At 35.1% G+C, this 25,816-nt stretch overlaps 1 protein-coding gene across 1 annotated transcript; it reads left to right on the plus strand.

The window, feature by feature from the left end:
- On the plus strand, positions 3,251-11,241 carry TRAM1L1 (translocation associated membrane protein 1-like 1). The gene has a single exon (XM_003129233.4). It carries the CDS (start codon positions 3,435-3,437, stop codon positions 4,569-4,571), a length of 1,137 nt encoding a protein of 378 aa, XP_003129281.2. The 5' UTR covers positions 3,251-3,434; the 3' UTR covers positions 4,572-11,241.

Genomic DNA, 25,816 nt, shown 5'->3' on the forward strand with positions numbered 1-25,816 from the left:
CAAAGCCATAAATTTTAAGGTACACTTCTTATTAGAGATGATGTCTGTGTTACCCACCCTCCCCCAACCCCATCTTGAAGTTAAATGGCTCGTGCTGCTTTGAGAATGAAAATTACATGATGTAGCTTCCAATACTCGGTCATTAATGGCCACAAAGTTTTGCCTTCTTTCACTAGAAAACTCAGTCTTAGAGCCTGTAATCACTGCTCTGTGACAATGGCAACACCATGCAGAGAGGCTGCATTGTAGGAATTCTGATGGACAGACCTAGCTGAACCTGGTGTTTGTTTCATAAATTTTATTAAATGCTCTAGACAAAGCGAGTTTCCCATTGTTGAGCTGTAGATTTTTCTGGCAGATAGTTCCTTGCAGAGCACCTTGATCCTTTGCAGCCTACTTGAAAACTGTGTAGGTAAGCAAGAATTAGCTTTTTCCCAAGGGCAAATTTAGCCTTATTATTGACTGTGACATTTCTTGGATCTCTGATGAGCATAGAGTCTTAAATGTTACAAGGGGATTCTACTTTATGACTTTTCCAAACTTCAAAGTCTCCTAGTCATGTTTGAATTCTTGGAAATTTTTAATTTGCATTTCTTCTATTTCTCTTTGCTTGGCCTCATGTATTCTAACCTTATGCATGCAAGACTTTAATATTAGTAGCAGACTCTAGGGAACATTTATGCAAATTTGTAAAGCATACTAATCACCTAACTTTCTCTGCAAAAGTACTGTGCCAAGCTAACATCAGTGACCTCAACTTTTCCTGACTCCTATCTCTCCTCAACCCAGCAGTATCTCCAAGTGGACTAGAAAATGCATCCAGGCAAAAAACCAGAGCAAACTGTGGGGCTCCCCTCACTTGTCTCCCTCCTTTCTTGTTCTCCAATATCTGGGGGGAAAAAAGTGATTTCATATAATTTGTCTAGCTTTTCAGTTATTTACAGTGGGAACAGAAGTTCAATTATAGTTGCTACCTCATGGCCAGAAGCAGAAATCTCCATTTGAATTTAACACTTATCTGTACCACAGGCTGTGTATCAAGAAGGAATACCCCCTCCATATAGTAAGTAAATGATAAAATAATCATGATAGTATCCATATATTAAGATACTGTTATAAACATTTTATTCTTTGTCAAATAATGCCAATAAAACTGCTGAAAGCAAACAGCATGTTATATAATATTACTGAAATACCCTCATAGATTCCACTCATTACAGAAATTTGACATTTTTATACTTTTAGGATGATGTTAATATGAAATATGAAGCTAAAATTCAAGTACTAACATATTTAATACAAAATTTTAAATAATAATTTAGACTAAAAGAGTTCAATTTGATGGCCAAAGAAATTTCTCTAGTTGAAAAATTAGTGTGAAGGGAGGACAAGCATTTTTGTTTTTCCTTTAAGAAATAATTTTAAACTAATGAAAATGACCTTTTTTTCCTTTTAGTAATAACATTTCACATCTGTGCACAAATATTCTGTTCACTTTGATATATTCCTTTTTTTGAGGCAAAATCTATCATATTTGCATAGGTAGCATTGGAAGTCCTTTCAAAAAGAATGTCAAAAAGATATATAAACAAATTTCAGATCAGGAAATGCACAACTATTTTTGTATTTAGTTAGTATGTCACAAAATGATTACAGTTATATTGTCTATGCCTATAAGAAAACTGATGAATTCTATATTTATGATTATTTGCAAAAAAGTAAATCTGTATTTTCCTGAATAAACTCTATAATTCCCACTGAGAGCTGATCTTCCCTTTGACTATTTCCTTGCTCCCAACTGCCTTCAAGTTTGATTTTTTTCTCATTTCTTGATGCCCTCATTTTGGCACCTCTATTTGTAATCCCTCACTGATTTAGCTGACCTCAAACAGCACTAAAAATTGAATTGTCAGAACCAAGAACTGAGTAACAGCTAAGAAAACCAAATAAAATACTGTGCAGCTGGTCCTTTTAAAAAAACAGACTATCCAATAAGGAACCATTCAAGTAATAGAGAATTCTTACTCTAAAATAATATGTAGGTACTTAACTCAGTAACATTTTCCACAACAAATTTTATATGCAATTTTTTGGCTCTTCTAGGAAATGCAGACACACTATTGATCAGAATATTTTGTTCACTATCTTAAAAGTAATAATACAGGTTGGACTACATCTTATGTCTAATACACAGAGAAACAATGATGAAGGGAATTAGGCATTCTTAATTATGGGCTTTATTCTTTAAATCATGCAACACTTACTCTTCTGAAATGTATATTCCAAACTTCAAGCGTGAACTCTACCAGTCATGACTGTGATCTCATGTAACACAGAAGAAAATCGCTCTGCCTTCAAAGAGGAATTTGAAGGCCAGCACCAACTTTGCATTGAGGAAGATATGAACATTTACAAAAAAAAAAAATGCTTTTTCATGTGAATTTTAGAAAAATCATATGCAGAAACCATAATTATAAAACATGAGTTTTTGTCTGATAGAGGAAATTCAGCTGTGGGCTTTGCAGCTAAAAGACCTTTCTATGAAGTGATGGTTTTCCCCTCAAAATCTACTCTCTATCTTTTAAAATGCAATAAATACAACTACTGATAGACAATATCATTCACTCTCTCAACTATTATTATTGCTAATAGGGTTTTGGGTTTTTGTTTTGTGTTTGTTTTTACTATGTTCTGTTGTTGCGCTAGTAAAATAGTTTCAGGTGTGACTGATTTACAGTGACAGGTAATAGAGTGCAATGGTCAAGAGCACATGCTCTGGATCCATACTGGACTCAAATCTTATCTACAAGAGCTACCAACTGCAATCTTGGGCATCCCACTTAACCTTGGTACCTCAGTTTCTCATCTGTAAAAAATAGAAATATATTTTTTAAAAGATTACAATCGTGTTTACCTGATTTGGGGCTTTCTAGAAAGGTTGCATTGATAAAAGTAAAGCGCTCAGAAGAGCACCTGGTAAATACGAAGCGCTGAGTTTGTTCCCATTATTATCATGATGTTGGGTTTTATACTTATGCTGATGAAGAACCAGCAGAGTGCTGTCTTGCTTCTTCTTGATTACTAATGAAGATGTCATGGGCACATCACTCAGGAGCATCTCCACTGTGGCCAGGGATTTCAAGAGGCGTGGATCAACGTGGAAGATCAACGCGCTCGCAGCCGCTGGCCTGGCGCTGGGTAGGGGCGCGGCGCTCGATTTCCTTCCCTGCCTCGGCTGGTCCCCGGCGCGCATGCTCAGTGCTGTTCGGCCCGGTCCTTTGATTTTTCCTGGGCTGCCGCGGCGACCCGGGACTGGAGCGGGGATGGGGAGTGAAGCTCCAGCCACCGTGGCGGCAGCAACGGCGGCGACGCCGTGAGGAGCAGCCAGGGGGAGGCAGCTGCCGCTCGTCGGTGAGTATCTGGGAAGCGCCACCATGACGTTTCGTAAGAAGGGCACCAAGAACCCCCCGGTCCTGAGCCAGGAATTCCTTCTGCAGAATCATGCGGACCTTGTCGCCTGTGTGGGGATGTTCTTCGTGCTGGGGCTCATGTTCGAGGGAACAGCAGAAGTGTCTATCGTTTTTATTACTCTCCAGCACGGCGTTACCTTCCCTGCAGCAGAAGCAGAACGAGCCACAGGATCCAAGTTGCTTTATTATTATGGTATCAAAGATTTGGCCACGGTGTTCTTCTACATGCTGGTGGCAATCATCATTCATGCCACCATTCAGGAGTATGTGTTGGATAGAATTAACAGGCGAATGCAACTCCCCAAACCAAAACAAAGCAAATTTAATGAATCGGGTCAGTTCAGTGTATTCTTTCTTGTCTCCTCTATTTGGGGCACATTCATTCTAGTCTCTGAAAACTGCCTGGCAGACCTCTCTCTGTTATGGAGGGCTCATACCCATAACATGATGACATTTCAGATGAAGTTCTTCTACATCTCACAATTGGCTTACTGGTTTCACGCCTTTCCTGAACTCTACTTCCAGAGAATCAGACAACAGGATCTCCCCCATCAAGTTGTCTACGTTGGTCTCCACCTTTTTCACATTGCTGGGGCTTATCTCTTGTACTTGAATCACCTAGGACTTGTCCTTTTGATGATGCATTATTTTGTTGAATTCCTTTCTCATGTTTGCGACCTGTTTAACTTTGGTGATGAAAAATACCAGAAAGAGTTTTCTCTGTGGGCCATTGTGTTTATTTTGGGTCGGCTTGCGACTTTAATTGTTTCTCTCATCACAGTTGGTTTCCACCTGGCTGAAGGACAGAATCAGAATCCTGATGCCACTACTGAAAACGTGAACGTGTTGGCAGCAAAAATTGCTGTTTTGTCATCCAGTTGCACCATCCAAGCATACATAACATGGAATTTATTTAATGCCCAGCTTCAGTGGTGGATGGAAGAAGACATTCCTCTTCAGGCCCCAAGTGTGAAGAAGAAGCAACGGACTAAATGCAAGTCTTCTAGAAAAGGAACAGAAAATGGAGTGGCAACTTCAGATAGAGTAGACTCTCCCCATAAGAGAAAGAAAAATCTTCATGATGAATTTCAAGTTAATTGATTAATGTCTCCAAAGAAGTCTACTCTTTCCTGTAACTTTCTTCGCTGAAGACTTTTCTGTTCTTGAAACTAGTTTGTGCAGGTTTTGATTTTTGCTATAGTACTGTGTAATGTATTTTTTTACAGACATTTGAAGGAAGGATGATTATTTTGAATGGAAAAAATGGCTTAGAATAAGCTACTCATCCTCAAAATGGTTTAGGGATCGCCACAATATTTTTTTTCAACTTTAATATTTTCTTAGTGATTTCCATGTGTCAGTGACACTGTTCTTGCTCCACCAATCTTTTATAACATTAAGATGGTATGTTATAGCAATGACGTATTTTTAATGTTCTCTTTCAGGATAAAATAAAAATATTATAAAGGTAGAAATTAACTTCATTAAGTTTTTGGTATTCTCTATCTTAGAATTTTTAATGAATTTACAACTGGAGAACAGATTTGTAAAACCACCAAAATAATGATGTGTTTTATAGTTAGTGGTTGTTAGTGTTACATCCCATTAAAAAGCCAAGATACTAATGGTTAACATATGTGGAGACCTGTTGCCCTATATCAATCAAAATATCTTGAATTAGTATAAAATTATTACTAAGAAGTAAAACACTGCTTGTCCATTTTAAACGCTTGTAAACTGGAAATCAGAAAATTAAATACTGTAAAAAGGAAATCAGACTTAAATAGCTTTTTTTGATATGTGTATTAAAAATTATTCTTAATGAGGTTTGTTATAAATTTGGTATCCATAGCAATTTAGAAGAATATTGTTTAACCTGTAAATCATTTTGAAAAAATAATACTTATTTATATCTATGAAAAATGTCAGCTAATTACAGGTGGAAAACAGTTAATGCACTAATGTTAAATAATTTGAAAATCATATTCTTATGAAAGGCTTTTCAAAGTAATGTTATAATTATAGCTTTGCTTCCATCCTTCATTGGGAAACATATTTTGGAGATACATACATATATATACATATGTGTATATATACCTTGTATCTTCACAGAAGTCAATAGAAACAATGAACTGTAGTGAGTGAGTACTTATGTCTTCTCTCAGCCTTCAGTTTGATTTTATTTCCATAGTGTGAGTGCTTATATTTTTTTTTTCAGGAGAAAATGCTTTAAAATGTCTAGGATAAGGCCATGTGTTTCTTGTTCCTCTCTATTTTCTCCTACTGTGTCTCTCATCTCTCTGCTTTTGCTACCCTTTTATTTGTTGTAAGTAATTCAACTTTTCCTATCATGGGGGTCCCTGCAGATTAAACTTAGTATAGGTATATTGTACACCAAATATGGAAATGCCACCCTTGGTAAGAATTATTTTCTATTCTTTCTATTTTGAGAGGTTTATAGCAAAGCAAGATTATTTCTGTTTTGTCTACAGAATCCATCATCCTACTTTTTTTTTTCCTCAATTGCCTAATACTGTAGTTTTGGTAGCACATCTTCTAGGTCAAAGTACAATGACTCCACTTTAACCAACCACTGTGAAATTATAAAACAAAGATTTTCAACTTCTTATAAGAAGGTGGTGGTCTTTCTCGCTTCTCTCACATTTAAAGAATTCTCCCCATCACTTGTAACCCCACTCCTCCTGGTAACAGGTTTCTTATCCATTATATGTGTAATTCATGTGCCAGTAAGTGCAGACTTGATTCAAATGATTGTAGGAGAAGCATTTCCTCACATGATTGACATGCTAAAAGTTAAGTTGGGATTGACATTAAATATGGTTAGGGTCCAGGTCAGTTTCCCTGAGATTGTCTGGGCTCTGCTCCTCTCAGGTTGACTGTCCACTTGACAGCAAATGACTACAGCTGTCAAAGGTTTCCTTCTGTGTGCTGCATATGTGGTTGAGAGGACAAGAGGAAACCTGATTTCTAGAAATTCCCAGAACACTGAGAATTAGGTTTAGTTTAGTGAACTTACATGATATAAGCGTGTACTGGGCCGATTAGTTAAATCAGATTAGATGCTGCACGTGTGCAAAAAGGTAAAGCCCCTTATATGAATTCACAGAAATGAGCAAGGCAGTTAAGGAAAAAAGGAGAAGGATGCTGGGTACATCTCAACTATTCATAAGAGTTCAATAACTGTTTCCAGAAAACTAATGTATGCCATGTAAATTATGAAAGCAATACTACAAATGAAATTCAGCACAAATTGCTGGGTCTCTCCTTTTTAAAAATTACATTCTGAAAACACATGCTATAATAAATCTGTGTGATAATTTGATTTCTGTGTAAATCATTGTTCAGGGTATTATTAAAGCAGATATTGGTTAACTCCGTGAGGGTCAAATAACCAGTTAATCACCAAATGTTGCAGAAATGGTAAAGATATGTCTGATATTTGAATTTGAAGATTCTGCTCTGATTTATTGGCTTCAATGTTTCCAAGCTTTATTCTTTAAATAAGTCTACAGGTATAGATTTTCTGGGATGGATTTAGAGTGGGCTTTCTTCAAAAATTGTTCTGCTAGCATTTTAAAGTGTGTCTCATTTTTTCTTAACAAATAGTAGAAATGTGTTAGTAAACCTACATATCTTGTAAGAACAGCTAGTTATTTTCCTATCGATGGTATTGTCCTTGATTTCATTTCAATAAGAAACAACAACCTGTAGATATTTCTTCATTTATCTCTCTCATCACTATTTAACTATCAGTAGAGGAAATACACTGTATTAACTCTGAATAAATTCAAGAAGGTTGGAGTTACAATATTAATATTTTAAAGCTTTCTTGATGATATAAAACTATTCTGATATCCTTTTAATTTGTAAAAACATGAGTAAAGTTTTAAGTTCTCAATCAGGCTAAATGGGAATAATTTATATAGAGTAATAAAAGACTTATTACCAATGCATTACATGAGAAATGACATATTGGAGCATTCCCTGAGATGAAATTCTTGGTGGGAAAGCATCCTTGAGACTGTGGCATGAGGAGTGGGCTAAAATTTGCCTACTTGATTTATGACAGAGAATGCATTCCATTGGGAGCACACACCATTGTAATTTCCCTGGCTAAAAGAAGGATAGTAAATGGAAGTAATTGAGACTTGATAACAGATTAGATTACCAGAAAATTCACAAATGCTTCCACTTCCTGAATTTTCTGTAAATAGAAGATTTTTTTTACTGCTATCTTTCAATCAGATCTACATCCTGTGAAAAACATCCACACTGAATAAGCAAGCAGTCTCTGCCAATTCCTCTCAATTATGAAGAAAATTTACCATAAATCCATCATTCAAAAAAAAAATCCTACATTTCTAGATAGTAAATTAGAAATTTTCTCTTGATTATACAGTCATATGACTGTCTAAATGTTGGCATCGAAAGCCCAGTAAGCAAATCTTTTTAGGCCTGTACCACCTCTGGCCCTTTGAAGTATTCAATAAATGCAGAATAAGTCAGACCTTGGAAAGCTGCCTCTGAGGTGATCCACCTGCTTTGTTCCATTGTATTTGCAGATACTGCATTGTGTTAGCTATTGTTGTTCATTGTACAGTTTGAAATATGCATTTATGTATAAAGTGACCGTTTCAAGGGATACTTCCAAAACTTAGGAAATGATAGTGGGATGTGGCATGTAGTTAAAGGTTTGCTTGACTTTAAAAATGAACAGAGTTAACTTCACAGCAATAATGTATCCATCTCCTATCTGATACAAAAGTGATTAGAGTTGCTGTTAAGTGATTTAGCTCCTCAATAATTCAGGCAAAATATCTGTGAATTCACTAAATTAAAAGTGAAAAAATTCTTGATCTCCATACCTACAGCACCATTTACCAAATCATATCAGGTCAGTAAACAGAAACTCCTGGCTTGAGGAAAATTTGACAAAAAGAACATATCCTCATGCTCCTTTGGGATTTCTCCTAAGCCATCACATACTGAAAAGCATTTATATCCTAAATTATATCTGATATTTTTCCTCTTGCTGCCTATATTGCCTAATTATTTTTTAAAAAGCTGTTCCTCAAATGCAAAGTTACCAAAATATATAATTTGTAAACTTTAATACTTTGGTTTTTAAATAGATGTTTCTAGTTGTATTGTTATAAATTCAGCTGAGGAAGGTAATAAATGATTATAAATAACAGCTAACCAAAGAAGTCAGGATAAGCCCTTGTTGTGGCCCTTAAAGCTGTGTGAGCTTTGGAAGACCCACGAATATTCTCTGGATTGTGTGTCACTAAATTGGCAAAAGATACTGATATATATATTTCTAAAAGCTACTATAAGTGTTAAAATATGCATATACAGTCATAAATAGTTTGTGTGGGTATGTTTATTGCTCTTGGTAAGGGATGTGACTTAACAAGATAGCACTTATTCATGTGTTGTCTCTAAGTGTACTTTTATATTTATATATGTATACAGTCTCATTTAACACGTGTGTTTATGCAGACATAGGTATGCACATATGCATACACTTAGATTTTCTCCTATACATTTACTTATTTATTTCTCAACAGAGTAGTTTTAGAGCAGTTTTAGGATCCAAGAAAAACTTAGAAAAAAATCACAGAGTTCCCATACAACCTCTGATATCCACCCCCACCTCCTGACACACATATATGTAGCTTTCCCCACTATTAACGTGCTGCATCACAGTGGTACATTTGTTACAATCAATGAAACTACATTGACACATCATAGTAACCTGAAGGTCCATAGTTTATATTAGGCTTTACTCTTGGTGTCGTACATACTGTCAGTTTCAACAAACATCTAATGACCATTATCAAAGAAAATAATTTCTTTGTCTAAAAATCTCTTATGCTCCACCTATTCAGTCCTCCCTCCCCTACATATTTTTAAGTACTATATAAATGTATGGCATTGAGTTTTCCCTCATGTCTGGGTAGGAGGCAATAGAAATCAAGTATAACCAACTCAAATGTATGAATTATTTTTGATTAATTAATGCACATTACAAATAAATGAATGTACTTTACATCAAAATTATCTTATGAGTAAATGCTTACTTATTAATGAGCTAACTAAACCCATAGTAACTATCAACTGTTTTTTACATAAATGTCAAAAAATTCAAGTGATATTTTATAAACTCTTGACATATATTCTGAATATAGGTCCTTATACTTGAAACATATGAATCATTGGTCTAGGTAAATTATAATAAGAATAAATATTAAGTTCTTATATTCAAAATTCAATGTAAGACTAAGTAAATGAACTAACTATTTATTTTGGAAAATCAAAGAGTATCAACAAATGTTTCAGTAGTTATCATTACTAGACAACAAATTCCATGGTACCAGGTAATATACATTTTCATCCTTGCTTTCTCATTAACACAGTGTCTCATAGTTAAGCAGCTATTCAGAATTTGTTGAACTCCATTAAATAACCTTTTATTATTAAATAAGTGAACAAACTTAGTAGAGCTTTTCTTTGCTATCTGTTCAAATATTGACTTCCTCTCCTTTTTACACCCTCTTCCAGTTTGAAGTATTAATTATTTATTGCCCATCTCCTGTATCACTTTGAGGTCTCTAGTCATGCCTCTTTAAATCACTAAGGTAACTTTAGTATCCAGCAGATCTTTAGTATAGAGGAAGTATGCAACAAAAATGTGTTTTCTGACTATCAATAAGCTTAATGATTTGGGAAAAAGTTGCACTGCTTAGTCTTGTAGCATCCGAACAGATGGAAATCAAGCTGCAGAATAAGAGCCAGCAAAGGAGACTCACTGATGGCTGATGTTGGAATAGAAAAACCAAAAGGTCAAGGTTACAGTGCATCACAGAACCCAAACTTTGAGTGATGGCTGGCGAGGCGGGCAAAAACAAGGGTAAACAGTATTATATGTCCCAAAAGAAAAGGGTATTGGCAGAATTAAGGTATCGGTTGCATCCAATACTATTGAAAGTTCAAGTTCCTTAAGATTAGCAGTAAAAAAAAGCCTGGACATGGCAACATGTAGGTCACTGGAGACAGGGGCGAGATCAATTTCAGTGGAATTATGGGAATGAACGCCTATTGGGTTGGAGTGAGGATAGAAAGGAAGGTGAGAATGTGCGACATGATATTACAAATACTTTCTCAACAAATGTCTCTTTGAAGTAGAACACAGAAATGGAACACATTCTTGTATGCAATAAACAAAGAGTGATGTGGTGTCAGAAAGGATTGGTTTTGCTATTGTTACTTTTAGGATGAGAGACGTTATAGAAGAGTTGTATGTCTGCAGACTGAAAAAGACGAGATGACAGAGAGAACAAGGATAACAACTGTAAGAGGAAGGCCAGATAACATGAATCCACTGAATAAATGTATGTACATTGTGGATTCCTGATTTGAAAAGAGAGTTTTAAATAAGTCTCCAGTTCACATATTTTTAGATAACCTTTGGAACATCTGCATACGATAGATACATATAGGGAGATTGTAGATATAAAATATAAATATGTGTTTATATATATCTTAACCTTTATCTATATTCTATATCATTATAGTATGTTTAATTATACTTAGATTTATCATTGCTACAATTAAAATCTGAGTAGCAGTAATAGTATAAAATATTTGAAAGAATGGCATTATTTGATCCTTATACTTTTACCTACCATATGCTGTTTTAACTTAAGGCAAGCAATTTTTTTCTCTCAGAAAATAAAAATAAAATCTATTCTAATGGGAAAGCAGTGCACTAAGCATTTCAGTTGGCTTTTCTCTCTAACATCTTGACAGATAATTCATATTATTTCGTAAGGGCTGCATGGATGTCTGTCTCAGTCAGTTAATTAAAGAATTTGTCTGGAGTTCCTGCTGTGGCACAGTGGGTTAAGAATCCAACTGCAGCAGCTTGGGTCACTGTGAAGGCTCTGGATCAATCCCCAGCTTGTTACAGTTAAGGATCCAGCATTGCTTCAATGGCGCAAAGGTCACAGCTGCAGCTTGGATTCAATCCCCAGACTAGAAACTTCCATAGGCAGTGGGCACAGCCATTAAAAAAAAAAAAAAAAAAAAGTCAAATCCAGCAGAGGGCAATTATTGCAAAAGAACATCAGATTCTAATTAAAAGTCCTGCAAAAATATGTGAAAACATTATTTATCCAACTAACTAAATTCTTCTATTAACATTTCATTCATTCTTCTCAAATCCCAGGAGTTCCTTAGATGTTTAGGAGTTCTCTTAAATTCTTTCTAATAATATATCACAGAACCATTATTTGTAACAGCAAGCATGTCACATTTTAAGATTTTAAAGTTGTGTTTTTTGAAATACAATTCTAAGATTCCACAGGTTCAACCATCTTGTAATTTGGGCAGTGAAGCCATTTAATCAGTGAAATTCTAGCAACCAGACATCGGATACTTTTAAACTCTTATTCAAAAAGAGTTTAACCCTAGCAACCATAAACTTAGGCCCTATTACAATGCCTTTACCCACAGAATTGATGCTGGAATTTTTATATAATGTACCACCTTCCAGGTTACAATAGAAATGTACCATAGAGGTTTGCTGAAAATAAGTGAAATCAAATCTCTTTATATTGTGTATCTATTCATACTACTAATTAAAATCTACATTAAAAGATAAAATATATTTACAACACTTTTTTGTTTAGCTCTTTATATCTTTAAAATATCTATAGCAAATTTTAAAATGTTAAACTCAAAAGGGATTAAAGACCTAAATGTAAAACCAGATACTATAAAACTCCTAGAGGAAAACAAAGGCATAACACTCATTGACATAAAAGGCACCAATATCTTTTGATCCCTCTCCTAGAATTGTGGAAATAAAAACAAAAACGAACAAATAGACCTAATCAAACTTAAAGCTTTTGCACAACAAAGGAAATCACAAACAAAACAAAATGAAAACCTAAAAAATTGGAGAAAATATTTGCAAGTAGGCAACTCAAGGGATTAAGCTCCAAAATATGCAAATAGCTTCCACAGCTCAATATCAAAAAAGCAAAACAAAACAAATCTGACACAACCTATTCACAAAATGGCCAGATGATGTAAAAAGACCTTTCTCCAAAGAAAATATACAGATGGCCAGAAGGCAAATGAAAAGCAGCTCAACATGGCTAATTGTTAGAAAAATGCAAATTAAGACAACAATGCAGTATCACCTCATACCAGTCAGAATGGCCATCATCAAAAGTCTACAAATAATAATTGCTAGAGAGGGTGTGAAGAAAAATAATCCCTCTTGCACTGTTGGTGGGAATGTAAATAGGTACAGCCACTTTGGAGAATGGTATGGAGGTTCCTTAAAAAAAATAAAAATAGAGCTACCACATGATCCTGCAATTTCATTCCTAGGCATATATCCAAGAAAACCATAATTTGAAAAGATATATGCACCCTAATATTCATTGTATCACTTTTTATTAACAGCCAAGACATGGAAGCAATATATGCCCATCAACAGGTAAATAGATTAAGCACATGTGGATATAGTACATACACACAAAGGAATATTACTCAGCCAAAAAAAGAATGAAATAATGCATTTGCATCAACATGGATGGACCCAGAAATTATCAGACTAAATGAAGTAAGCCATCAGAGAAAGACATCACATGATATCAATTATATTTGGAATCTAAAGAATGATACATATGAACTTATTTACAAAACAGAAATAGACTCACTCATGGACATAGAAAAAAGCATATGGTTACCAAAGGGGAAGGAGAGAGAGGAGGGACAAATTGGAGTTTGGGAGTAAATATACACACTGCTATATACAAAATATATAAATCAACAAAGAACTACTTTATAACATAGGGAAATATACTCAATATCTTTTAATAACCAATAATGGGAGATAATGTAAAAAAAGTATATATATAAAAACTGAATCACTTTGTTGTGCATATGAAATTAACCATTTTAAATCAACCATATTTCAATAAAAATTTAAAAACATGGAAAAATGTTATCTTTAACATGTATATAACAGAGTCAAAAGTGTAAACAAATCTATAACTTGTAGGGAAATAATTGAATCCATAGTCATGAAAATGCAAGGAAGCAGAATTTCAGCAAATGCTGCATGCATTAATGTTACCAGAAGATGATATTTGAAAGTAATATATCTCTAGCTATAATACACAGATCTTATTTTTTCTTTATTTGGCCTCTTGGTCCTAAATTTTTTCTCTCCATCCTTACTTTCCAACAAATTCAAATAATGTAATGGATTTCAAAGGCACTAGGTGTTCATTAGATTCTGAGAAAACAGAAGATTTGAGATTTTCTCTTGAATTGAAGCTTTTATCTTTCCATTCAGTTTTCATCACTAGGACTAAACAGAGCTAATGGCATTTTTTAAAAAAGGAGGAAAAGAAATGGTTTATTGAAAATCCACATCAAGAAGAAAAAAGCCTCTTGATATTTTTAATCAACTTAATTATCCATGTCAATAATGCTTATTCATAATAAACATCCAAAAGACTGGAATTAACACTACTTGAATGTCTCATTTCACTGTGTTTTGAAGGCTGGATTTTTAATATTACCATGTGTTAATAAAAATGAACTATTTTGAATGTGATTTCTCACATTTGAAAATTATTTATGTCTCATTCTTATATATATGTATTAGAATAAAATAAAACAACACAAATTTTATGAATAGTTGAGGTTCAAATTTACATAGTATGATAAGATCATGTGACTGGGGAGATGGAGGGGGAGAAAGGAGCCCAAAAAAATGACAAGAAAAAAGTCAGCAGGGAAGTCTTTAGTGTACCTTTTTTCTTTGTAACCAGTAACAGTGCATGAGTGTCACATGGAGCAGTCTCTCCAGGTAAAACAGCCCTGTTACTTGAACTTGATATCAGTGACAACAGAGTTCTGCAAAATGAAAGGATTGTCCTACTAACCTCTTTAGGCCTAAAGTTCTACTCCATTGTTTCTATAAAAGGAGACCCAATAAGACTGGAGAATCATTTCCCATCCTCAGAAGAAAAGTGTCAGCAACCAAAATTAATTGGTTTCTCCATTACTTAAAGATTTATTGGGTGTTTAGTATATTCCAGACCTGCTGATAAACAGTGGGGATATAATGATCAGTAATATACGCAGTGATGGGTTGTAGTCAAGTGGCACCTAAGCTTGAGAATCAGCCACAGTGCACTACCCAGAAGCTACTCAGAAGAGCAGAGTATCAGATGACCTTGGAAGACAAATACAGCAGTGCAGTGTGTATTGACCTCGCAAGGTCCCTAGTGTTGGCGTAGTGAGAGGCCTAGGTACATATACATCCTGATTCCAGGAGAGTCTTGACTAAGTGTTCAGAATAATGAAGTAGTTGCAGCATTACTGCTGTCCAGTGAGTCCCCAACATCACTGCCCCCCTCCCCTACTGCGGGAGGGGGGCAGTGGGCTAGCCAGAGTTCCCCAGCTTGCAGTGGACTGGGTGAGAAGGTGGAGGTGGAAATGGCACAAACCATGGAAAGGCAGAGGAAGAACAGCTGGAATTTGAGAAATTGTGTGAGACTAGACCCTCAAGAGAGGAAGGCAACCTCAAAGGAGTAGATAACTAAAAATTTACACACGATGGAGTTAAGTCACTTGTGAATTCCTATGTGGATGATGTGCTTGATGTGACCAGGAGAAAATAACTGCCCCAAATGTGTCATGACAAAATATGTCATGGAGACAATGCACTGTGATAGGTCACAGAAAAATCATTTTGAAAAATACAAAAAGCAAGCTTAATTCTAAAATATAGGCAGAACTAAAGTTCCATATATGATTGTGTGAAAATATTTGACAACATGAGAAGGCTTTTAAATTAGAAACAGAGCCACAGATATCCACTTTGTATTTCGTATGTAATTCTCTGACAGCTGCTTGAATTAATTAATCCATGGTGCCCTGGTGGGAACATCTTTTTATTGCATCACTTATTATCTTCCTGCGTGATGGTCCTTATGTGAGTAGCCATGCCCTTCAACAGTCCCCTTCTGGATTCACTCTTTGGAATGTGACATTATTAAAGAAATATACTTGATCCCAGCTTTAAACCTTGGAGAGAAGAACCCATGACTGGGTCAAAGGAAAGTGTCGAACAGGAATAGGCTCTGGCAGGGAAATCTATAGTCAAGTGCCAGTCATTCTCCACTGGGTCAGAGGCACTATTGGGAAGACCTCCAACTATTCTGCTGTGTTTTAATGTGCAGCGCTACTGGCCAGCAAGGCATACCTTGTAACGTTCTCAGAGATTGATTTTGCTTCCCAGGGAAACGCTATTTATTCACATCTATTTTCAAGGTTGTTAAGGAGAAAAACACTCGCCTTGTCACTACTTACAGGCAACCTTGGAGAATGACAACACCATGCCTTCTTTTAAAATATTGACAAGTGTTTCCTTGTACGTTATTCTAAAAGAAAGCTTGTTGGCATATATTTGGGAAATGTTTTATATAAAAAATTCCAACATTGACTCAAAAATTTGCCAAATGTTCTAGTTTCAAACAATAAAACGTGAGGGAAAAAAACTTGCCGTTTTAGTTATTCCCATGAATTTCTCTAAAGAAATACTTTTTACCAAATTAGAAAATTTGTGAGAAAGAAATGTTTCACTATCTCTACGCTTACATTAAAAGTATATTTTTTATTTACAAGATATTTTAGTTTCTACAGTAAAGAATTAATCTTCATAATTATGACAATAATCTTAAATTCTTGAAATTTTCTTCATTATTTAATTTCTATTTTTCCCCAGTACGTTGTTTTAAAATATTGAAAGAAAGAACAAATAAAGAAATCCTGACTATTATGTTAGTTTTTGCTGAAATTAATCTCCAAGTAAAGATTTATGAGACAAGAGTCACTTGTGATGGGACATGATGGAGGATAATATGAGAAAAAGAATGTATATATATGTATAACTGGGTCACTCTGCTGTATAGAAATTGACAGAACATTATAAATCAACTATAATAATTTTTTTTTCAAGAGAGGATTAAGATGGCGGAATAGAAGGACTGGAGCTCAATTTCTCTCCTAAAAACAACAAAATTCACAACTAAAGGCTGAGCAATCCCCACCCAAATGGACCGGAAATGTTAAAAAAGAAGAACAAGAGGAAGCCACATCAAGAGTAGGAGGGGCGATTTCGTGATATAAACAACCCCATGCCTCCTGGGTGGGAAGCTCCACAGACTGAAAACTAACTGGTTCACAGAGAGAGACTCACCTACAGGAGTGAGAGTTCTGAGCCCCACATCAAACCCTCACGTGTGGCCATCCGGCACTGGAAGAAAGAGCCCCTGGAGCATCTGGCATTGAAGGCCGGTGGGGCTTGTGCACAGGAGCTCTATAGGACTGGGGGAAATAGAGACCCCATTCTTAAAAGGTGCACACAGAATTTCATGTGCACTGGGTGCCAGGGCAAAGCGAAGTCTCCATAGGAATCTGGGTCAAACCTGACTACAGTTCTTGGAGGACATCCTGGGAAAACAGGGGTGAATGTGGCTTGTTGTGAGGGAGGGACATTGAAGGAAAAACTCTCTGGAATATTCAGCAGCTGCCTTTCTCTGGAGGGGCCATTTTGGGAAAATCTGGCCCCACCTGTTAGTCAGCTGCTGAGAAGCCCCAGGGCAAGCAACAATCCAGGTGGGATCACAGCCCTGCCCCTCAGTAAACAGGCTACCTCAGGATCACAGCTGCCTCTAATCTCATCCAGAGACTAAGCCCCACCCAACAGAGGGATTAGAATCAACTCCACCTACCAGTGGGCAGGCATCAGCCCCTCCCATCAGGAAGCCTACACCAAGCCCCCATACTGGCTTCAGCCACAAGGGGGGCAGACACCAGAAGTAAGAGAGGCTACAATCTATTATCTGTAAAAAGGTCACCACACCAAAAACCTATAAAAATGAAAAGATAGAGAACTGTAACTCAGATGAGGGAGAAAGAAAAAAACCCAGAAAATCAGCTAAGTGAGGAGGAGATTTTCAGCCTCCAGGAAAAAGCCTTTAGACTGTTGATGCTGAAGATGATGCAAGACATTGGGAATAAATTGGAGGCAAAGATGGATAACTTACAGGAAACACTGAGCAAAGAGATACAAGATATAAAACTTAAGAAGAGATGCAAAATATAATAACTGAAATAAAAAATTCACTAGAAGTAACTAACAGCAGAATGCAGGAGGCAGAAGAACGAATAAGCAAGGTGGAGGACAGATTAGTAGAAATTACGGATGCAGAACAGAAAAGAGAAAAAAGACTGAAAACAAATGAAGAGAGTCTCAGAGCTCTCTGGGACAATGTTAAATGCAGCATCATCCGTATTATAGGGGTGCCAGAAGGAGAGGAGAGAGAGAAGGAGACAGAAAAAAATATTCCAATAGATAATAGCCGAAAACTTCCCTAAAATGGGAAAGGAATCACTCACTCAAATCCAGGAAGCACAACAAGTACCATATAAAATAAACCCAAGGAGGAATACACCAAGACACACATTAATCAAACTGACCAAAATTAAAGACAAAGAGAAAATCTTGAAAGCAGCTAGGGAAAAGAAACAAGTAACATACAAGGGAACCCCAATAAGGTTATCGGCAGATTTTTCAGCAGAAACTCTGCAGGCCAGAGGGGAGTGGCATGATATACTTAACCTGATGAAAGGAAAAAACCTCCAACCAAGAATGCTCTACCCAGCAAGGCTCTCATTCGGATTTGAAGGAGAAACCAAAACCTTCACAGATAAGCAAAAGTTGAGAGAATTCAGCAACACTAAACCAGCCTTACAACAAATACTAAAGGAACTTCTCTAGGCAGAAAAGAAAAGATCAGCAACAGGAAACAAAAATTCCACAAATGACAAGGTTCACCAGTAAAGGTATATATACAGTAAAGATACGAAATCATCCATGCACAATTATGCCACCAAAATCAGAAATCATGAGAAGAGGTGGGTACAAATGCAGGACACTGGAGATGAACTTGAAATTAAGAGAACAACAACTTAAAACAATCTATATACATACAGACTCATATCAAAACTTCAGAATAACTGCAAAGCAAAAATCTACAATTGATACACAAACAAGGAATCTCTGAAGAAGAAATATATCTCATAGTAAATAAGTGCATAATCCACCATGAAGGGGGTCATTTGACATCATTCTTGGAATGCTGAAGTCTTCTTAGATCTGATTCTGATTTCCTCTCCATCAAATAATTTATGATAATTATAATTAAATAATACAACTGTACAATTAAATAATATAGGTCCACAATTGTATTATTAATAACCATTTCTCTCCATGGTACAATGTAAAGTCTATAATGTCTTGTTTATTACATTACCTAGAATATGTAATGGCTTTATTGAAGAATCAATGAGATGTAACAAATTGTGAGGACATATTTATATAGTTATGCTGTTTTTTAACCAATTTATGCATTTTATATTTTACTTATTTTCAGAGGGTGTATTATTTTTGTTATTCTTACCAGTTAAGTTATTCTTTTTATTATGCTATATAAAATATTTAATGGTATATAAGGCTTTCTTCTTTATAAATTTTAGTTGAATAATATAACAATTTAATATAATGCTAATTTTTAAAGAAAAATTGAAATGTAATAGATAAAACTAAGTAGTAAGATGAAAGCCATAAAATTGGGATAAAGTATAGAAAAAATTTCTATTTGTCTCTGCATATTTTCCATTCCACTTCTCCAGAGGGAGTCGCTTAATATGTTTCTTAAGATCCATGATATAATAATCTGTGTGAATGTAATTGTTTAAATATATGTATTTTATTTTGTAAAAAAAAAATTAAAGAACAGGCATTCTTCCTAAACTATGCAAACCAATCACTAGATATTATTGAACATGAAAAGAAAATTGTATACAGTGATGAATATATTTGCTTTGGAATTAGTTAACTAGCTAGTTACCTACAATTATAAAAGAGCTATGAAGATACAGCTGAAGGGTAAGATTTAAAATGTTCTTTAATTACTGTATGATGGTTTCTTACAATTATGCACTCAGAATTGTCATTCAAACTGTTTCCAATTTGAATTCTACCAAGTTTTCTTAATTAGTTTCTAACAAGATTTGCTTCATTAATAGAGGTTTTATTATTGTTGTAACTAAAAATAATTATAAAAAAAGATTTATGAGACAAAATTATTCACAAATAATTGGCTTAATTTCTCATTTTTATTATCATTTTTGTAAGATGTTTCTTATCAATTGAAAGATATATGTAGTAGAGAGATTTGGGAGTTTTACATGCTTATAAATATTAGAAAAAGACCCAACTAAGTTTAAATAGCATTATTAGCCATTTGGAGTTTATTTTTGTGCATGGTGTGAGGGTGTGTTCTAGTTTCATTGTTTGCATGCTGCTGTCCAGGTTTCCAAATGGCTGAAAGACTTAAATATACGACAGGACACCATCAAACTCCTAGAAGAAAACATAGGCAAAACACACTCTGACATCAACATTATGAATATTTTCTCAGGTCAGTTTCCCAAAGCAATAGAAATTAGAGCAAAAATAAACCCATGGGACCTCATCAAACTGAAAAGCTTTTGCACAGCAAAGGAAACCAAAAAGAAAACAAAAAGACAACTTACAGAATGGGAGAAAATAGTTTCAAGCGATGCAACTCACAAGGGATTAATCTCTAGAATATACAAGCAACTTATACAACTCAACAGCAAAAAAGCCATCAATCAATGGAAAAATGGGCAAAAGACCTGAATAGACTGTTCTCCAAAGAAGATATACAGATGGCCAACAAACACATGAAAAAATGCTCAACATCACTGATTATAAGAGAAATGCAAATCAAAACTACCATGAGATACCACCTCACACCAGTCAGAATGGCCATCATTAATAAATCCACAAATAACAAGTGCTGGAGGGGCTGTGGAGAAAAGGGAACCCTCCTGCACTGTTGGTGGGAATGTAAACTGGTTCAGCCACTATGGAGAACAGTTTGGAGATACCTTAGAAATCTATACATAGAACTTCCATATGACCCTGCAATCCCACTCTTGGGCATCTATCCGGACAAAATACTTAAAAGAGACACATGCACCCGCATGTTCATTGCAGCACTATTCACAATAGCCAGGACATGGAAACAACCCAAATGTCCATCAACAGATGATTGGATTCGGAAGAGGTGGTATATATACACAATGGAATACTACTCAGCCATAAAAAAGAATGACATAATGCCATTTGCAGCAACATGAATGGAACTAGAGAAGCTCATCCTGAGTGAAATGAGGCAGAAAGACAAAGACAAATACCATATGATATCACTTATAACTGGAATCTAATATCCAGCACAAATGAACATCTCCTCAGAAAAGAAAATCATGGACTTGGAGAAGAGACTTGTGGCTGCCTGATGGGAGGGGGAGGAAGTGCGAAGGATCGGGAGCTTGGGGTTATCAGACACAAGTTGGAATAGATTTACAAGGAGATCCTGCTGAATAGCATTGAGAACTATGTCTAGATACTCATGTTGCAACAGAAGAAAGAGTGGGGGAAAAACTGTAATTGTAATGTATACATGTAAGGATAACTTGATCCCCTTGCTGTACAGTGGGAAAATAAAAAAAAAATAGCATTATTAGAATAATTACATAAAGGTTCTCTAATGTTATTAATAAGATGTGATCCATTATTTTAACATCATATGTATCAAAGCTTTATAGCTATTTAAGCTGGTCCTGACCCCATACCATTACGTTCTTATTATGACTATCATTGCAATTACTATGATGTTTTAAATTATGTATTTTGATCAAGCTCTCCCTCACTAAACTCTAAACATATGACGGAAACTGAAAATCTTTGTGGAACTGACTAAACATTTGTTTGTAGAATACTTGCTTAATTTTCAAATTGGAAAAAGCTGTTCTTATTTATCATGAAACTTGTATTATTTACAGGCAAGAAAGGGGGCTTCATTAAGGTTTAGCAGAAAAGAAGTGTGATAGAATTTCAAATTTTTTTTGGCTAAATGCTCCAAGGATCATCTATAGCAATTATTAGACAATAGTGAATAGCTTATTGTTCAATATCTCAATCAGCTTACATTCATAATGAGTTTAGATCATTTATGACCATTTAAATCATAACTATTTGAGTACATAAATCTTATGCTTTATGATATATTTTAAATTCCCAGCATATAGTATGATAACCTGTTAAATTATACTTAAATCATATATTTTATTGATTATGCTTATAAAAGGGTAATCCAACTTTTAACACAAGCGTTAACTGAGTGCCTACTGTAGTCAATACCATGTTCAGACATGCAACTAACAATGAGAAAAATGCAGTTCCTCCTCTCCTTGAAGGAGACTGATTATCAGTTGGGTATGCTGCTCTGTGAAGGAATGTCATTGTGTGGGTCTCATTTATGCTGTAAGAAACTAATCTAACCTAATTGGTTTAAGGAAGAACATTAAAAAACTGATGACTATGATGAGAACTGTAGGAGAGTAGAAATTAGACAACTTAACCAGTGGACTATATGTTTTGCAGACAGAGAATAACACATGTAAGTCTCAAGATTGAGAGAAGACAAAATGGTTTTGAGCACTGACAATACTGTTATAACATAGAGCACAAGTGAGGGAAGTAAGGGAGACCTTGATTATCATACTGAGAAATGATAAGATTTGTATTGTTCATTGAGATGGTCTATCAGGATAATAACATAATTAAGTTTTTATTTAAGGAAAATCTTTGTCAGTGGTGTGGAGAATGAATTGGAGAGGAGAATAGTTAGTTTGAAGGATATTTCATAGAACTATTCAAAAGGAATTGTTGTAATCCATACAAAAGTAATAATAAGATGAATGATGAGTACAAGTTTCAATGGTACATAACTCAATAGGATTTTGGTGCTTGATATGGATTGTAAATGGATTTCTAACCTTTCAGATTGTTGACGTGGGTAAATTAGTAGCTGGTGGTGCTGTTTTCTCAGCATTTATAAGAAAGGAGAAATTAGTTTATGAACTAAAATTTAGTTGAGTTTTAAGATATTTGAATTTTATTTTCAAAATTTTTATTATACTTGATTTACAATGTTCTGTACATTTCTGTTGTATAGTAAAGTGACCCAGTTGTGCATATATATATATGTACACATACACATTATCCTCCATCATATTTCATAAGTAACTAAATAGAGTTCCCTGTGCTATACAGCAGGATCTCATTGCTTATCCACCCCAAATGCAATAGTTTGCATCTACTAACCCCAAACTCTCGGTCCAACCCATTCCCCCCCCCCATTTGGCAACCACAAGTCTGTTCTTCATGTCCAAGAGTTTGTTCCTTTTTCTGTAGATAGGTTAATTTGGGTCATATGTTAGATTCCAGATATAAGTAATATCATATGGTATTTTTCCTTCTCTTTCTGACTTAATTCACTTAGTATGAGAGTCTCTGTTTCCATCCATGTTGCTACAAATGGCATTATTTTATTCTTTTTTATGGCCAAGTAGTATTCCATTGTGTATATGAACCACATCTTTATCCATTCATCTGGCAATGGATATTTAGATGGTTTCCATGTCTTGGTTATTATGAATACTGCTGCAATGAACATAGGGGTGCATATATCTTTTTCAATGAAAGTTTGTCTGCTTATATGCCTGAGAGTGGGATTGCTGGATCATATGTTAGTTCTATACTTAGTTTTCTGAGGTATTTTTAAATTGAGATGCTCTTGAAACAATATCGAAATATAGTATATCATCACCATCAAAGTATACGGGACTTGATATGGGGACAAAGCACTCAGGTAGAGATAGATACATTTTGGAAATAAATAATTAAATGTTTGATATATGAAATCACATTGTAGGATGAAATCTCAAAGAATGATTATGTAGAGGGAAATATTTAAGGGTTTATGAAATATCTATGGACGGTAAAGGAAATATACAAAAGAACATACAAATAATCCTTAAAAATACTCAGCAACATTCGTAGGAACAGATAGTGTCTTAACCAAGGAAAATGCTTAAATAATGCACCAAAAACAGCAGGATCTATATTTGGGAACTTTCTTATCTATGGTCCAACAAAATGCATAATATAATATAATAACTGTAGATATAAAATTGGTCAAATAATTTATCAAGAAAAACTTCTTCCATTCAGTTTTCTAGGTAATTGTTTAATCACTTCTAAAAATAATTTTACAATGAAATAAGCATTTCACAATAAACCAAATAATGATTAGATACACCAAGAAACAAAACATGATGATATATGATAGATATAGTCATATACTAATGTTGACAGATTTATTGTACTAAACATAACACCAAAGATTTTAAAACTATGATTTGTGTGTTAAAGGAATAACACAAGCCTGAGCATATTTTCATGGAACAGGAAACTGTTCACAGAGATAGTTGTCACAGTGTCTTAAGGCCTCGGAATCTGGGCATGCTGCCTACTGGCTTGAGGAGACATCTTCAGGTTTAAGGCAAAGGGAAAAGTCTAAAAATAGCACAACCACCAGCTACCCCTAGAAGAATCTCTTAGTTATTTCATCCTTGGGGGTTACAGCTTGAGTGCCTCTCTCCCCTCCCACTCCACACCTGTGACTCAGAGTTGTTAAGCCAGCTGCCAAAGAGAAGGAACAGAATTAGTGACATTACTTGGGGAGAGACACAGCTGCCACCTTCTCCTTTAGGTTCTGTAGAAGGACAAGGACAGTGGCCAAGTTACCCGTGGCAGACACAAGTGCTGGAGTAACATTCAGCAGATGGGGCAGGGGAATGGCTCAGAGCCAGGGATGGAGGAAAAATGTGATATAGCTGACTTAGAGAATAGAAGTTCAAGAAATAATTATATAGTAAGGATAATTTAAAACTTAATAAAATAGGAGTTCTTATTGTGGTGCAGTGGAAATGAATCTGACTAGGAACCATGAGGTTGCAGATTTAATCCCTGGCCTCACTCAGTGAGTTAAGGTTCCGGTGTTGCCATGAGTTGTGACATAAATCACAGATGTGGCTTGGATCCCAAATTGCTGTGGCTGTGGCTGTGGCTGTGGCTGTGGCTGGCGCAGCTGTAGCTCCAGTTAGACCCCTGTGAACCTGCACATGCTGCTAAAAACCAAAAAAAAAAAGAAAAAAAACTTAATAAAATAAATATAAAATTAGAAATATTTGAAGCTGAAATGATATCAGAAAAATAAGACAAAATATCACAGGAAACAGGGAACATAAAGATTAGAATGAGAAGGTCTAATGTGTGTTCAACTAAAGTTCCAGAAAGAGAAAAGAAGGAACAGAGGTCATATTTAAAGGTAATAGCTGGAAAATTTCCAGAACTGTCAAATAATACAAATATTTACATCCAAAAAGCCTAGTAAATCTCAGACACAATTCACACACACACACACACCACACAGTAATATCATATTATCACTTCAGAAAAATAAATGCAGAAAGATGGTTTTAAACATTGCTAGAGCAGACTATCCTTTCTCAATTATATATTCTTGTCTCCTTTGTTGCCAATTAATTCATCATAAGTGCACGGGTTTATTTTTGGGCTCTATGCCATTCCCCTGATCTGTATCTGTTTCTATGCCAGTGCCATACTGTTTTGATTACTGTAGCTTTGTAGTACAGTCTGAAATCAGTGAGCATGATTCTTCTAACTCTGTGCTTTCTCACGATTGTTCTGGCTCTTTGGAGTCTTTTGTGTTTCCATATATATTTTTATATATTTTGTATTTTAACAGGGATTGTTCTGAACCTGTGGATTGCCTTGTATAGTATAGTTTTAACAATATTGATACTTCCAACCCAAGAACAAGGTATATCTTCCCATGTCTGTGTTATTTTTTTTCACCAGTGTCTTATAATACTTCAAGTACAAGTCTTTTGCCTCCTTTGGTAGATTTACTTTAGCTATCTTATTACCTTTAATGTGATGGTAAACAGAATTGTTTCTTCAATAAATAGTGCTAGGAAAACTTGACAAATACATGCAAAAGAATGAAATTATTATATTTTCTAACAAACAACTTACAAAAATAAACTCAGAATGGATTAAAGACCTAAATGTAAGGCTGAATACTGTAAAACATAGGCAGAACATTCCTCTGACATAAATTGCAGCAATATCTTTTTATTTTTTTCCATTTTTTTATTACTCAAATGAATTTATCACATCTGTAGTTGTATAATGATCATAACAATCT

The sequence above is a fragment of the Sus scrofa genome, chromosome 8 (genome assembly GCF_000003025.6).
Source record: "Sus scrofa isolate TJ Tabasco breed Duroc chromosome 8, Sscrofa11.1, whole genome shotgun sequence".
Lineage (NCBI taxonomy): Eukaryota > Metazoa > Chordata > Mammalia > Artiodactyla > Suidae > Sus > Sus scrofa.